The sequence below is a fragment of the Staurois parvus genome, unplaced genomic scaffold (genome assembly GCF_062004578.1).
Source record: "Staurois parvus isolate SC_StPar_1 unplaced genomic scaffold, SC_StPar_1.0 ptg000498l, whole genome shotgun sequence".
NCBI lineage: Eukaryota > Metazoa > Chordata > Amphibia > Anura > Ranidae > Staurois > Staurois parvus.
Genome location: NW_028318294.1, coordinates 1,642,334 through 1,658,966, shown reverse-complemented (window position 1 = coordinate 1,658,966; position 16,633 = coordinate 1,642,334). Strand labels below are relative to the sequence as shown.

Genomic DNA, 16,633 nt, shown 5'->3' with positions numbered 1-16,633 from the left:
GAGAGAGAGGGGGGGGGAGAGAGAGAGAGAGAGAGAGGGGGGGGGAGAGAGAGAGAGAGAGAGAGGGGGGGGGGAGAGAGAGAGAGAGAGAGGGGGGGGGAGAGAGAGAGAGAGAGAGAGGGGGGGAGAGAGAGAGAGAGAGGGGGGGGGGAGAGAGAGAGAGAGAGGGGGGGGAGAGAGAGAGAGAGAGAGGGGGGGGAGAGAGAGAGAGAGAGAGAGGGGGGAGAGAGAGGGGGGAGAGAGAGGGGGGAGAGAGAGGGGGGAGAGAGAGGGGGGAGAGAGAGGGGGGAGAGAGAGGGGGGAGAGAGAGGGGGGAGAGGGGGGGAGAGGGGGGGGGGAGAGGGGGGGGAGGGGGGGGAGAGAGGGGGAGAGAGGGGGAGAGGGGAGAGGGGGAGAGGGGGAGAGGGGGAGGGGGGAGAGGGGGAGGGGGGGAGAGGGGGAGGGGGGGAGAGGGGGAGGGGGGGAGAGAGGGGAGAGAGGGGGGGAGAGAGGGGGGGAGAGAGGGGGGGGAGGGGGGAGAGAGGGGGGGAGAGGGGGGGGAGAGGGGGGGAGAGAGGGGGAGAGAGAGGGGGGGAGAGAGGGGGGGGAGAGGGGGGGAGAGAGGGGGGGGAGAGGGGGGGAGAGGGGGGGGGGAGAGAGGGGGGGAGGGAGAGCCTCTTTTCCTCTCTCCCCCTCTCCTTGGGATATGTGATTAAAGGAAACATACATACCTGTTATAAGGCGACTCTGTGCTATACGCTACGTTTAAATACGCATCAGTTTTTTAAAGAAACAAACAAACACATACAAGAGCCATATTTTTTTTATTTTCAAAGAACCATTCTGTTTTGCAGAAAAAAAAAACACATCAATTAGTCCCTTTGCAAATAATATGCATCATGGATCTTGTTCTCTTTGCTTTTACAGGCTTTTAAGTATCAGCTGTGCCCAGTGAAAAGTGTCAACATTTCGCTTACTCCTGTGAATTGCAGACACAGAAGACAACAGTACTGTCTACTGAATAGATCTTAACAAAACATATTGCTACCACCTACTGGTGAATAAACAGTACTACTACTGAATCATGGGTATTCGATGATATATTTTATTAGGATGTCCTTAGTAACTAGGACAGTGGGAAGTAGTTTCTCAGTTTGGTTTAATGTGAGCTTACGTGTAGGCCAAACCAGTTTATGGGTTTCCACCTTGAAGCCCAATCAACCTTGGGTTTGAACCCCACTGGGAATACCAATTGCAAGAAGTTTGTAGGCTCTTTCCATGCGTGAGTGTTTACTGGTCTGATTTTCTTCCACAATCCAAAAAATATATTGCCGAGTTAAAGTGGTTGTAAACCATTACATTTACCCAGTGCAGTGACCAGCCTCAGGTGATCCACAGAGATTAAAAAAATCCTCCTACATAAGTTGTATCCGTTTATCTACAACATTCTGTCCCCTACATCCATTCAAAGTGCAGAATTTATACAGGATCTCTCAGTTCTATATATATATATGCATGACTAATTTGTCATGTATTTGGACAATTGGATCAGTTTGATATACTTTATGTTTTAAGCGCTGCACCTTTTATTGGATTATAGGATCTGCAAAGCAGGGGCAGAAAGCCGAGTACACTTTGAGAGCTGATTGGAGGGAAGGGACACAACCACTTTCACACAGCACACACAACAAGAGCTGAGACTGTCAATCACAGATTGTGCCCTCCTGTCACCATTTTTCTTGGTATCAGGAAAACTCATCAGCAGTCACTCATGCGGATAGCAGAAGAATGAGGCAGAGGACAGAATTCAAGTCTGAGGTTTACAACCACTTTCACAGGCTACCAAAATAGGCCCTACCTTCTGTTTGACTAGGAGACATTGGGTTCTGATTTAATTCAGGAGCAGACAATGATGTCATGTGTTCTGTGCTCTTTGCAAAACATCGAGGAATAGTTCAGTGCTATATGAGTAAAATATTCAAACTAAAATGCAGAAATTCTATGCTTTAAACCTAAAATTGCACAAAAATTGCTAGTTATGTACCTTTCAAAATATTAAAAAAATGTAAACTGCATGTTCTTAAAAAAAAAACAAAAAACATTTTGGAAAAAAATAAGCAGTGCACTAAAATAGCTTGATTGATGTGCCTTTGCACATCATAGAAAAGTTCTATTGTGCATCCACAATTTCCCTCAAGACAGCAAGCCAAAGTTAAATAGTCTAAATTTGGCACAACTGATAAATCTGAAGCCTATAAAAGCACCAGAGAACAAAAGTAGCAAGAAACACATTTTGTTGCCCTGTCTGACAATATCAAACTAGCTTAGTACCAGAAATGGATATTAACAAACCCACCAAAAATACTTTTTGTGCAAAAAAGAAAAAAAAAAAAAGACAAGTGAAGACAAAATTGTAAACCGTTTAGTAAATTAAAATCCTCTCAATAAGAACATATCTAAAACAGAACTGGAAGAATTGGCTGAATACTGAATAAAAATTATTCATTAAAACCAAATAAAATTATTTTGATCCATTGCACGTGTCACCTGGGAATGTTAAGCAGGTGGTAAAAAAATAAAGTAAATAAAATGCTATGTTTTAAGGCAGGCACACATGAGTAACAAACACTTTAACATTAGATTGCCCTTTGTAGTGTGAAAATATTTTCTCTTGATAATTTGCATATTAAAGCTTTTTATTTTGGTACATTGCCTCATGCTTAGGTATTAAGTCTCAAACCCCCAGAAGCATAAAGCAATGTAAAATATACACATACCTAATATGTTGATCCCAACACCCTGATATTTAGTGTTTGTGACTTTCTCAAATATAGATTTTTTTTTTCTCTGATCGGACAAATGTAAACGGTGCTTTACAGGCCTCCAGTACACACCGGATGTATATGGAGGCTGCAAGGTGATATATTCCTTGGTATGCTTTAGCATCAGCCTGCTGTTTTATATAGTAAAGTGGCTGGCCACAAGGCTGGATGACCAAAGCCTCTCATGAGGGTGTGACTCGGATGCGGAAGAGTCCCTGCTGAAGCTGCAGCCGGAAAAGGCGACAATTGGCGATACGCAATGCAGCACAGCCTGTGCGTCTGAGGTCAGAAGGGAATAAAGGTTTGGTGTGATGCCAGGTGCCCGTGCTCCTCTTAAATTCTCTCACATAGTCATAACTTGTACCTAACAGAGAAAACAATATAGTCAAAATATTATAATACAGACTAGCAGGTGTTATTACATAAAAGTAGAATTAAAGCCAAAACTTTCAGTTTAAAGTTTTGGATAGAGTGAGTGCTGAATCCTCTGTCATGTGTTTATTGCTGTCTGTGTCCCCACTAGGGAGATTCACCCTTTCTATCCATTTTGGTAATCTAAACAGAAAGCGATGGGGAATCTGAAATTTTAGTTATCACTGTAAGAAGAATAAAGAGGATATCTTTGCATTTTGAAAGGTGCTTCTGTGACAGCTAAGAGGGGAAATCTCTTCAATAGGACCAAGATATTAAAAACAAAATGTGACAATCTTCCCTACTCAATCCTAAACTATACAGTATATAAAAAACATTTGTATAACTAAATTGAAATAATAACTAAATAGAAATAACTAAAGAATACTGAATACTCTGTACAAAATAACTGCTCTCACTATTCTTTTCTTTAAAAAAACCCGCATATACAGGATAGCAGCAATGTGAAGAAAAGGAAGCTCACTGAGGTTTAAAACAGACGTATAGGATGGATCCCGCAACCAGATATTGTTGCTTTTACAATGTGTGTTCTATGTTACAGTTCATGGGATTTATGCGCTGGCCATGTTGGGGAGGTCAAGAGCAGGATCGGGGGTGGGTTGTGGTTTATTTTTCATTGCAATGTACACCTATCTCACAGTTTATTTTTTGCCAGTTGTTTTACTGCTGGTTTTCACACTGTCTGCTATGGATTTATATCTGTATCAATGTACCATGTCCTGGTCTACCACGTGGGTCTGGTGCCTATTTACGTAAACACATTCTTTTCCGTTTGGGAAAGGTCCCCTTAAAATTTCTCAGTAGATTGTCCACAGTCTCTCTGACAAAATAAAGTGCTCTGCAGCATTACCGCTCCTTAAAGTGGAGTTCCACTCACACTGTCAAAAAATAAAAGTCAGCAGCTACAAAAACTGTAGCTGCTGACTTTTAAAAAAACAGCCACTTACCCGTCCCTGGGTCCTGCATTGTGTCCCCCCAGCCCGTTTCACCGGCCGTCCTGTATGCCAGGAGGCCGGCATCTTCATTGTGCGCACCCGGCTGTGATAGCTTGCAGCTTCACAACTGGGTACCCACTGCGCATGCGCAAGTAGCGCTGCGCTTCATGAATGGTCCTGTAGTCTTCTGGGACCTGTCACGTGTCCCAGATGACTACGGTAAGGGAGGGAGGACACCTTCCACTTCCGATCGCCTAGGCGATCGGACCGGAAGTGGGAACGGGTACCTGTCAAATTCGGGTACCCGCCCCCCAAAAGGTGCCAATCCTTAATGGGGAGCGGGGGAGTAGTCCTTAAAGCGGAACTTCCCCTTTTGGGTGGAGCTCCACTTTAAAACCCAACAGGCAGACATTGTTGTTCTAGTTGAAACTCATGTTACCAGCCATCTCCAATTAGTCCTTAAATGCCCCTAGGTAAGATGGTCTTATCACGCTACTAATTCTCCCAACTCTTGAGGAGTATCGATCTGACCCACGTGGCAGATTTGGTTTTCTACAAGCCTGTATATATTGGTCGCCCTTTACATATTATTGCCTGATACATTCCCCCCCCCTATAATTTTGTGGTGATCAACGAAGGCCTGGCCTTTATGGCACAAACACCTGGCCACACCTGTGGCATGGCAAGGTGACTTCAATATGGTCCTAGTCCTTTAAACATCGCTCCGAAGGAGTCTACTCCTGTTTTTCCGCTGCACATTCTTCTATGTCCCGCATAGATTTTATTCTCCTCTCCCGTACCTTTGCTAGAAAGCGTGCGCTTCAGCTCTAGAATTTTATCTTACCGTTTCCCATGTTGGGTGCTTTTGGCTTTGGGCCCAACTTCAACAAGGCCCATTTGGCTTTTGAATCCCTTTTGGTTGACAGCTTTGGGAGACCCAGAGGTGCTAACCATGAAATGGAAACACTTTTTTTTTTTTTTGAATACTGCTTCCCCAGGGGTAGTAAAGGAAGCATTTAAACTTCATGCTCGAATATTGCTTACCCTTCAGATTTCCTGCCTGAAGTCCTCATGCAAATTGGTTGTCAAAACTGCTATTACCCAGCTGCGTTCACTGGAAGAATCATTTACCCATTCCCAACACTGGGAATGAATGGGCAAGAATGGGCACAAATTTCACGCTAGATGTGCAAAGCTGATAGAGACATCCCCAAAAAGACTTGCAGCTGTAATTGCAGTGAAAGGCGGTTCTACAAAGCATTGACTCAGGGGGGCTGAATACAAATACACGCCACACTTTTTAGATATTTATTTGTAAAAAATGTTGAAAACCATTTATCATTTTACTTTCACAATTATGTGCCACTTTGTGTCGGTTTATCACATAGAAATCCCAATAAAATAAATGTACGTTTTTGGTTGCAACATGACAAAATGTGGAAAATTTCAAGGGGAATGAATATTTTTTCAAGGCACTGTTTGCCGATGCCATCCTTCCGCAACTACTTGAACTGTACAATGACATTTAAAACTGCTACCTTGCCCTCTACCATGCGAGAAGCTATGATTAATGTTTCTCAAAACCAAGCAAGGACCTCTCTTCTCCTGAACCTTACTGTCTCATCTCCTTACTGCAAGTGGATGTCAAGATTCTGGCAAAGATATTGGCCTCCCGTCTTAATCAAGTTATACTACCTTTAGTTCACCCTGCCCAAACAGGCTTTATGCCCGGCAAAAACACAGCCATTAACATCAGGCGGCTATTCATGAATATGCAGGCATCACACAATGTCATTGGCACAAGGGTGGTGGTGGTACTAAACGCCGCCAAAGCATTTGATTCGGTGGAATGGGGATAACTCTGGGAATGTTTGAAACACTTTGGCTTTGACCCCAAATGTATTAAATGGGCACAATTGTTATATCAGTCACCCGAGTTTCGGTTAATGGCTGGGTATCTGACCATTTGACAGGGTTGTCTCCTTTCTCTGTTACTTTATGCCCTCAGCAGAACCTCCGGCTATATCCCTCAGATCCAATCCCAGGGTTCACAGCCTCCGGTCTGATCACTTGGTGGAAACAGCTGGCATGTACACTGATGACACTATACTACACTTGGAGGATCCAGGAACTTCCCTTGCTTCTGCCTGAAATACCACTAATCAACTAGGGGCCCCTTAGGCTTACGCATTAATTGTGATAAAGCCCAAATACTATCCCTTGAGCACTTTCCATCAATTGCAAACGTAGGAAAACGTACCTCTTGCCAGGGTTGCCTCAGTCCGCTATGTTGGGGTGCAGGTTTCCCAATCCATTCAGGACTATATCTCCTTAAATATTGAACCCTTGTTTACCCTAATAAAACAAAAGACTCAAGTCTGGGCAAGGCTCCAGCTAGGTGTCATGGGGAGGATCAATTTGATTAAAACTGTCTTACTACCCAAACTGCTATAATTTTTCTGGTGCTCCCCAGTATACTTGGCACTTAAGATCTTTAGAACCATTTACCCCCTGTACTTTCCCCCCCTTTTTTTTTCGAATGCTCATTATTGGCCTGTTTATATTGGCTTACATTATGTGTGTACCTTGCACTTAATTTCTCAATAAGCGGTTTTAAACATGAAGGAGAAGCATAGGTTTGCAGAAAAAAAAAAAAACCCCACAACAACATTTATACTAGGTGGATCCAGCATCGATCTGATACTGCATCTGTCTCCTGCTGCTTCTAAGACCGAGAACTGAGTGATCAAACACTGCTGATCTCTCAGCTCATGGTCTTCCGTGAGCAGAGATCAGTTGACTTCAGTCACTGGCTCTCTGCTCTGCCACTCCAGCACCCACTGGAGTGCTGAGCTGTGGAAAGGGCAGTAGTGGCTCGCTGAGAGGCTGAGCCAGCTGTCAGTCCTGGCATCTGGATGAATCCTGACTTTAAAGTCGGGATCTCTCTAGAGCCTTACCTGTTTGAGTGAAGTCATCCGACAGCAGGCTTTAACCCACTGTCAGCTGAAAATGGGTCATAAAAGTGCAGAATGAAGTGCATTCCTGTGATCCATAGAAGTATAGCCAAAATAGCTTTGGCCATACTTCTACTTTAAAGAGGACCCATGCTCACCTTAAACCTGCAATAACTGTGATGCTGAAAAGCAGGCACCTAGACAGGATTATGTGTACTTTCAGATGCCACGCAGAGCTCCTCAGTTCACCACCTTGTGTGTCACTTGGGCCAATGCTAGACTATTTTGCACCCTAGGCAATACCAGATACGTGTGCCCCCCCCCCAAAAAAAAAATAATAAATAATATAAATAAAATGTTTTAAACACAGTAGAAATATTAAATCAACAAAACATGAAACTGCTAAATGTCTTTTAATGTGCAAATAAGATGCCACCAGTACCAATATTAAAGACAAAATCAGTGCCACGGTCGAACTGCATCTGGCAGTGGCAAGGTGACCATTGCAGTGAGAGGATGATGGATCCTCTGTCCTTTCTTCCTCCCCTCTGCAGCCCCTCCTCTAAGCTGAAAGATCATTCATGATGTGGTGTCGTCCCACACAGAGAGAGTGCCAGCCTGGTGTCACAGACCTGGAATAGGCCATTGAACGTTCATCCAACACCCAGCTCAATGGCGCATAGGGTAGTGTGCCCAAGATCAGGATGATAGACCAGACCACCAAACAGAACTTTTTAAATCCAGTTCAGCAATGACAGCTCTCATAGTTCTGTCCTCACACATCCAAAAGTTCTCTTGTACATTGCCCATAAGGAGCCAGTACTCACCAGCTCTTCACTCCCAAGCTACACTAATCTGCTTTCATACCACATGAGAAATACCCAGTACTTCTAGATATGGAGGAGATTGTGACAATGTCCATAATGCAGCACCCATTCCCGAGCGTCCAACCACCAGGCTCAAGTGTCATCACATTGGCTCTACTCAGCAGTAACAATTATCAATAGACAAAGAAATACTTAACTAGCCTGACCAACAACCTTTGAAACAGCAGCCCCCATCAGCTAGTATATAGCCAGTTTAAATGTATAATGTTAACTACCTGTGTCAAGGTCTCCAATGACATATATACTTGCACCAATAGGCACTGCTCCATAGACAAAGGAAGAGCTTGTTGGAATACACAGATTCTGGTCATTTAGATAGATCCATCTGCAAAAAAACAAACATGCACTGAAAAATTTAAACTATACCAGAGTGTTAAAGAGAGGACTGTTTGCACTCATTAAAAACAAAAAAAAGGAGATAAAACAAAAGCTGATTGAGACTCAGTCAACCACTTAGGGTGTCAAATTCCAAAATATGCCAAAAAAAAAAAAAAAAAAAAAAAAAAGCTTATAACACCGAGTTACATAATTTGTTGCATGTACAAATTCTACTTATAATAACTTGGCCAAGGTATTTAAAATACTTCCCCAAAATCTGCTCACATATTAGGCTAGGTTCACACTATTGCAGGAATGAAATAATAAAAACATACTCACAGACGAAGCATGTATCTAAAAAGCATAGAAAAATGACAATGGCCACAACGGCGGACAAGGTGTTCTCACAGTCAGTGCGGTCAAATGGCTGACGCGTTTCGGGGACGAATCCCTTTCCTCAGAGCTGATGACCAACCACTGATGCTGATGTATGGTGTATGGACAGTAAGAGCCTCGCTCTCGCCTGAGGCATCAACAGCGAGGTTCTTTTGACGCGTCAACGCGTCAGCCATTTGACCGCACTGACAGTGAGAACACCTTGCCCGCCGTTGTGGCCATTGTCATTTTTCTATGCTTTTTAGATACATGCTTCGTCTGAGTATGTTTTTATTATTTCACTCCTACAATAAACCTTGGATAATGCACTAGGTGTGTGCGCCACCTGTTTTCTCTCTATCCAGTGGCTGATTTCCCCGTCTGAGGAGGGCTGCACCCCTGGAGCATTTCCTTTGGTTGTTGCTGTCCTGGTACCCTTGGCTTCCCTTTTGGCTGTGCATATCCTGAGGCGTTGGAGAGTACATACGATATCCGGTTCACACTATTGCAGGTACCGCACCTGTTCCCGCACCCGCAACTAAAACGCACTGTTCTTTAAAAACATGTGTGGCTGTCATTTGCGTGTTAACGACATCTATCAATGCAGCATGTTTGCAGGGACAGGAACCACAGGGAAATTGCATGGTGCAAAACCGCCCTGCATTTTCCCTGCAGCCACATTTTCAAAATGCTGCAAGGACCTTTTTCTGTGTGAAACTCAGGCACAGCAGCTCTTTCAAATGAATGGAATGTCATGCCACAAACCCGCAAAAGTGTGCACCTAGCCTTAGTGTACATCATACATGACTCAAAAATGAGCGCAAAATTGCTTAGCAAAATTTGCTGGTTCACGCTTAGTTATATTCTTATGTATCTGCGCAAAGTATATTTTTTGCAAATAAATCTGATGTGTAGATATCGGAGGATAGACATTCCACCCTTTAACTGTATACACTGTAGTCTTACAAGAGCCCAATGTTGAAGCAATCCAGTATATGACAAAGCAGGGGTCTCCTAATGTCCTTAAAGGGTGAGCTTACTGTCCTTCATACTTTAGAGGGGCTAGACTGTGGCCCCCGAGAGAGAAAAATTCCCCAGTATCAGTGTTGTAAACAATGCCACAGGATTGGTGGTCTGTGGAAGTGAAAAAAGTAGTGCCCCATTGTTGTTGTCAGTGGAAGGAATAGTGTCCTATCTTTGGAGCCAAAGGGTTGATTAGTCCTCACTGTTGGTGTCAGTATAAGAAATGGCAACTCATCATTGGTGTTAGTGGGATAACCGTGCTTGCCTTTATCACTATTACCCACACTGATATAAGCCAAAGGTCAGCAGTTAGGGGATCACTGGGACAAAGCATACGTAATATGTAGATCGTAACTAGCAAGCTTAGGGTGGATGCAGCTTGCAAAGCTTGTAGATGGCTATTAATCCTGTATACAGCTTGCAAGACACACGTACACGGTCCACAACCCTATCCGCCACTGCCTTACAATACAGTTTTAAGAGGAATGACCTTCTAAACATCAAAGTGTACCTTTTAAAGTCATCATGGTAGAATTCGGATTTACAAGCCACCATTTCACTGTTTTGTTCATTTTCCCGACTTCTGACTCCACCAAAGACATAAAGTTCCATACCAACCCCACATGCTACTGCCCCGAACCTGCAGAGAAAATAAATACAAGTTGGAGACAATGTAGATAACAGGAAGAGTTTCTCCATAAAATCACAAGCAGCTTGCCCTCTCACCTTCTTTCTTTCAGGGGGCATATTGCTGTCCACTGCTGTGTTTTGGGATCATAACACTCAACGGACTCAAAAAGTTTTCCATACGATCCTCCTCCCATTGCATAGATTTTCTTCTTCATTGAGGCATAGCAGCCAATCTACGATTAACCAACAAATGTCAACACATCTGGATAAAAAGTTGCAAACTTTTTTTAAATGCATAGCCCATGTCTACAGATGGTAGTTTGAAACACTGTAGTCTGTAAAAAAAAAAGGATTGATGCTCGTTTTGAACAGTTCTTCAGTGACTACTCATACTACACTCTTTCCAAGTCCTTTAGAATTAGGCCCCTTTCACATGCATCTGATCAGGTCTGCATGTCAGTTTTTCAGGCGGACCTGATCGGATAGTCCATGTATCCCTATGCACTGGCGGGTGCAAACGGATTTATGTCCGTTTACACCCACCAACCTCCAATCCGACATGTTCCGCAAAAAAAAAAAAAAAAAGGAAGAAGAATTGGAAGGGGATCCGCCCCCCTCCATCTAGGTAGACCAGAGGGTAGTTGGACAGCTGGTCCATTTACACCTGACCGACTGCCCACAGAGCTAAGCAGGCTGTGTCCATGTCCACTCTGCATAAATTGAGCAGACACAGGACTGTCATCTGCCTGCACTGCTCAGCAGAGGATCAGCACAGATCACGTGCTGAAAAAAGCCCATTTTCAGTGTGAGTGTGTGTGTGTGAGAGTGAGAGTGTGTGTGTGTGTGTGTGTGTGTATCTATATCTCACACACATAGTACATACACGGTGGATATAAAACGTCTACACACCCACATTAAAATGTCATGTTCCTGTGATGTAAAAAAATTAGACAAATAATTTCAGAACTTTTCCCCCTTTAATGTGACCTATAAACTGAAAAACTCAATTGAAAAACAAACTGAATTTTTTTTTTTTGGGGGGGGGGGGGGGGGGGGGGGACATAAAAAAAAACTAAAATAATGTTGTTGCATAAATCCTTCCTGACCCCCCCCTTCCTGACCAGGCCTTTTTTTTTGCTATTCGGTGCTGCACTATTTCAACTGGTAATTGCGCGGTCATGCAGTGAGGTAACCAAACAAAATTGATGTCCTTTTTTTCATACAAATAGAGCTTTCTTTCTGTGGTATTTGATCACCTGTGTGCTTTTTATTTTTTGCACTATAAACAAAAAAAAAGACAAAATTTTGAAAAAAATATATAGTAAACTCAAAGTTAGCCATAAATTTAAGCCAAAATGTATTCTGCTACATGTTTTTGTTAAAAAAAAAAAAAATCCCAATAAGTGTATGTTGATTGCTTTGTGTGAAAGTTATAGCATCTACAAAGTATGGTATAGGTACTGCAACTTACACCATTTTTTGCGATACAGCGCTACACTAGTTTAACTGACAATTACGCTGATATGCAATGATGTACATAAATGAAATTTATGTCCTTTCTTCTGACTACCTAACATTTTTCAAGACCCTGTGTAAATATGTGCCCTGAACTGTGCTGTGCCCTGTACTAAATACTCCACTAGTGTGTGGCAGCAACAGAAGCAGTCCTTGAGGCAGAGACCAGGTTGGCCAGGACAGGAGGGACAAAAAAAGCATGTGTTACGCCTAATTCCATGTCTGCTACAGACACTTCTTTTTTGGGGTGTTCTTTGGGTTGGGGTACCAGGAATGGCATCAGGAAAATGCCTCTCATGCAGTCGGCTAACTGCATCTGGGTTGGGGGTTTGTGCCACAGCACCTTCTGGATACAAAAGGGCTGTGATGATCTCTTCCTGGAATTTTAGGAAGGATCCACTTCTTTCAGTTGCTTTGTAAAGCACAAAAGCATTATATAGAGCCAATTGAAATAAACAGACATTTTTGTACCAGCGTCTGGCTTTTCGGAAAACTAAGTACGGCTTCATCATCTGGTCGCTGAAGTCCACCCCTCCCATGTAAAGGTTATAGTTGTGGACACAGAGGGGCTTCTCAACAACACCAGCAATTTGGATGGTCATGTCTGCGTGAATAGAAGACAGGACGAAAACATTCCGTTTGTCATTCCACTTCACTGCAAGCAATTTCCTCATTTCTCAAGCAGGTTTTTTTTCCCCTAAGACGGATATTTACAAGCTGTTGGGGGAATACCTGGCGATTGGGTCGCACGGTGCCACATGCGCCAGTTCCAAGATTGTACAAATGTTTAAATAGTGGCACACTTGAATAAAAATTGTCCATGTATAAGTGGTACCCCATATGGAGAAAGGATGACACCAAGTCCCAAACTATCTTGCCACTGCTCCCCACGACTATCTTTTCCCTCATAAATTCAAAACTTATGTATAGCCTGTTGCCCTCTCACAGGTCTTATATAAAATTGTTTGAATGCAAGGTGGCCAGAAAAATTAATGAGGCACTCATCAACGCAGATGTTTTGCTGGGGAATACAGACATCTATAAATGTTTGGTTAAGGTGATTTACGAGGGGCCGAATTTTGTGGAGCTCATCAAATTCAGGGACAGCTCGGAGGACAACAAAGTGTGTTGTCATTGAAATGCATAAAACGCATTATACTCTCATATCTATGCTTGGCCATGGCAGCAGAGAACATGGGCATATGATGAATTGGGTCTGTGGACCAATACAACCGAAATTCATTTATTTTTAGTAATGCCCATGTTGAGGGTTAGGCCCAAAAAACAAAAAAACTTTAAATTCAAAAAAACTAATGGATTTCCATACAAATGGTCTGGCAAGGTTTGAATTTAGGTTGGCAGCGATAAACTGTTGTGCATATAAATTGCTTTCATCCACAATCCATGCATACAGATCTTCCGTGAAAAACAGCTAAAAAAATAATCAAGGGGAGTATTTAAATTTGCTGCTTCCACCTGAATTCCGGGTTGGGCAGTGAATGGGGGAAGTACGGGTGCTACAGAATTTGTGGTCTGCCAATTTGGATTTTCAAGCAGGTCCGGAAGGATACTAGGGGCTCTACGGGCCTGTGTGGGAATTCTTGGTAGTTGCAGGACAATACTTGTGCTCTCCACCGCACCAGCTTGTACTGCACTTATGGGACTCGTCACATCACAAAGTGATACTGCAGTGCTGGTATGTGAAAGATCAGAATGTACTAGGCCGCTCGTGCTCACCTGTTCACCAAAAGGTAGAGCGGCACTAGTACTGCCACTCTGCTGCATATGAGAGTCATCATGCGACTGTAACATCTGAGCAACCTGGGAACGGGGTCAAGGGTTGCCTGATCTTAGCAGGGACCTCCTCTCCATCATCTGAGCTATCTGTTAGGGTGCCGCTAATGTCTACAGGTTCGTATTCTGAGGCTGATTGAGTCAGGAAGTTTTCCCCTTTGCTCTCATCTGACATGCTCAGAATCCTGTAGGCCTCTTCACTAGAGTACCTTTTCATTGACATTTTGGCCACTAAATGTACACATACCTAGTGCGCCTCACGAGAAAAAGAGCACCTGGCTGTCAGGGACTGCTTAAACCGCTACAAAAAAAATTCACCAGCAAGTGCTAACAGAGATCAGGCCTGATTCTGCGAACACTGCAGTTTTGTGTATAATGCATCAAGTGACAGTGATCTACTGACACTGCACTTGCTGGGGGAGAAGGGGGGGGGGTAAGGGTAGGGGCTAAAACGCAGGTGCTGGCAGGTGCCAGAACTAATCCCGCTAACGCTGCATTTTTGGGAACACTATACTAATGTGAACGCTGGTATAGTGCTGATCTGATCAAAGATATTGGTCTGTTCAGACACTATACTAGCAATGGAGGTTTATTGTGTATGTGAGCGTGTTCCTTGCAATCAATGGATTAAATGTGATTACTGGTGTACTGACGGGGCAATCTGATGCTATCTGGGAGGGGTGCTAACTGAAGCGAATGCTATCTGAAGTCGCCAGCGACACATACAGTGATCAGCAAAAAATCTGTACACTGTACTAATGACACTGGTGACAGGGCAGTGAAGGGGTTAACAGAGGGGGGTGATCAAGGGGTTAAATGTGTCCTAAAGTGTTCTGTGAAAAGTGTGCTGCTTTTACTCACTGTGTCTTGATTCTTCTCTCTCTGGTATGGAATGTGCCCAGAGAGAGAAGATGTCATCACTTCCTGTACCTGTGTAACTATAAACACAGGTACAGGAAGATCTCTGATAGGGCAGGTATAGATCATCCGACTTAGGCTGACCATTCCTGGCCTAAATCGGATGATTGATCCCTTGGGGATCAAGTCACGGCACCCATGGGTCGATGGAGGCGTGGGTGCCCCCCCCCCCCAGCTTGTGAAAACCACGGGAGCACGAAACGCGTATACATACACGTGATTTTGCGCACCCGTGCTGCCCTGTAGCAGTATTTCTGCTATACGGCGGCGCTGAAGCAGTTAAATAGGAGTCAGTAGACACCTGCCATCGTTTAAAGTGCCTCTGATTAACCCGAAATAAAGTCCAGCTGTTCTAGTAGGTCTTTTCTTAGTCAAATCCTACAGCAAAAGCCATGATCCGCAGAGAGCTTCCAAAGCATCAGAGTGATCTCACTGTTAAAAAGTATCAGTCAGGAGAAGGGTACAAAAGAATTTCCAAGGCATTATATATACCATGGAACACAGTGAAGACAGTCATCAAGTGGAGAAAATATGGCGCAACAGTGACATTACCAAGAAGTGGACGTACTTCCAAAATCAATGAAAAGATGAGAAGAAAACTGGTCTGGGAAGCTGCCAAGAGGCCTACAGCAACATTAAAGCAGCTGCAGGAATATCTGGCAAGTACTGGCTGTGTGGCACATGTGACAACAATCTCCCGTATTCTTCATATGTTTGGGCTATGGGGAAGAGTGGCAAGACGGAAGCCTTTTCTTAAAAAAAGAAAAAACATCCAAGCCCAGCTAAATTTTTAAAAAACACATCTAAAGTATCCCAAAAGTCTGTGGGCAAATGTGTTATGGTCTTATGAAACCAAGGTTCAACTTTTTGGCCATAATTCCAAAAGATAAGTTTGGCGCAAAAACAACACTGCACATCACCATACCCATAGTGAAGCATGGTGGTGGCAGCATCATGCTTTGAGGCGGTTTTTCTTTTGCTGAAACTGGCGACTTAGTCAAGGTAGAGGGAATTATGAACAGTTCCAAATACCAGTCAGTATTGGCACAAAATCTTCAGGCTTCTGCTAGAAAGCGGAACATGAAGAGGAACTTCATCTTTTGGCATGACAACAACCCAAAGCATACATCCAAATCAACAAAGGAATGGCTTCACCTGAAGGAGATTAAAGTTTTGGAATGACCCAGCCAGAGCCCAGACCTGATTCCAATGGAAAATCTGTGGGGTGATCTGAAGAGGGCTGTGCACAGGAGACGCCCTCGCAATCTAACAGATTTGGAGTGTTTTTGCAAGCAAAAGTGGGCAAATATTGCCAAGTCAAAATATGCCATGCTGATAGACTCATACCCAAAAAGTTGTAATAAAATAAAAAGACACACACACAAACATTTAAAGTGATTGTAAAAGTTAAACATTTTTTATTTAAAATACCAAACATGTCATACTTACCTGCCCTGTGCAATGTGCTGGATCTTGATCCACCGCTGTGTCCGAAAGCAGAGGTGCTGTGTCTCTCTCACTCTCTCCTCACTAAATTTAAATGACAGCAGCAGAAGCCAATGGCTCTCATTGCTGCCTCCAAGTCCAGTGATGAGAGAGAGAGCAGCACTGCAGTCCTTGGGCACAGTGCTGGATCGAGATCGGGCTCAAGTACGTATTTAGGGGGAGCAGAGAATGCATTAAGGTAAGAAATCTTAAGGGCCCTTTCACACCGATACGATTTTCCTGCATTTTTACCTTGCAAGAAAAAGGTTTTCTTTTAAATCCTACGGGACTCTTCACACCACTGCGCTGCGGGCGGGGTGAGTTCTGAAAAGTCCTGCATGTTGCATGTGTTTTTGGTGATTTTTTGACTCACATGTCCATTTTTCACAGGTGCAAGAAACCACAAAAAAAAAAAAAAGCACCAGAAACGCATCTGAAAAAATCGTGGCAAAATGCATATACGTTTTTATTGTGATTCTGCTACAGAGCAGTGTGAAATGGCCATTAAGTCTTTACATCCACTTTAAGAAGACCAGCAAACTGACACCCAATCTTAATCTAACATT

The 16,633-nt window shown here is 43.5% G+C and overlaps 1 protein-coding gene across 3 annotated transcripts in view; it reads right to left on the bottom strand.

The window, feature by feature from the left end:
- Positions 1 to 784: 784 nt before the first annotated feature.
- The window catches only part of GAN (gigaxonin), a 63,081-nt gene continuing 47,232 nt past the window's right edge, over positions 785 to 16,633 (bottom strand). For all 3 annotated transcript variants that reach the window (XM_089689799.1, XM_089689801.1, XM_089689800.1), the window contains exons 8-11: positions 10,452 to 10,588; positions 10,237 to 10,365; positions 8,225 to 8,334; positions 785 to 3,165 (exon numbers count right to left, since the gene is read on the bottom strand). In XM_089689799.1, coding sequence (XP_089545925.1) covers positions 2,984 to 3,165; positions 8,225 to 8,334; positions 10,237 to 10,365; positions 10,452 to 10,588 — 558 coding nt within the window. In that variant the 3' untranslated portion in view covers positions 785 to 2,983. The remainder of the gene's footprint in view (positions 3,166 to 8,224; positions 8,335 to 10,236; positions 10,366 to 10,451; positions 10,589 to 16,633) is intronic.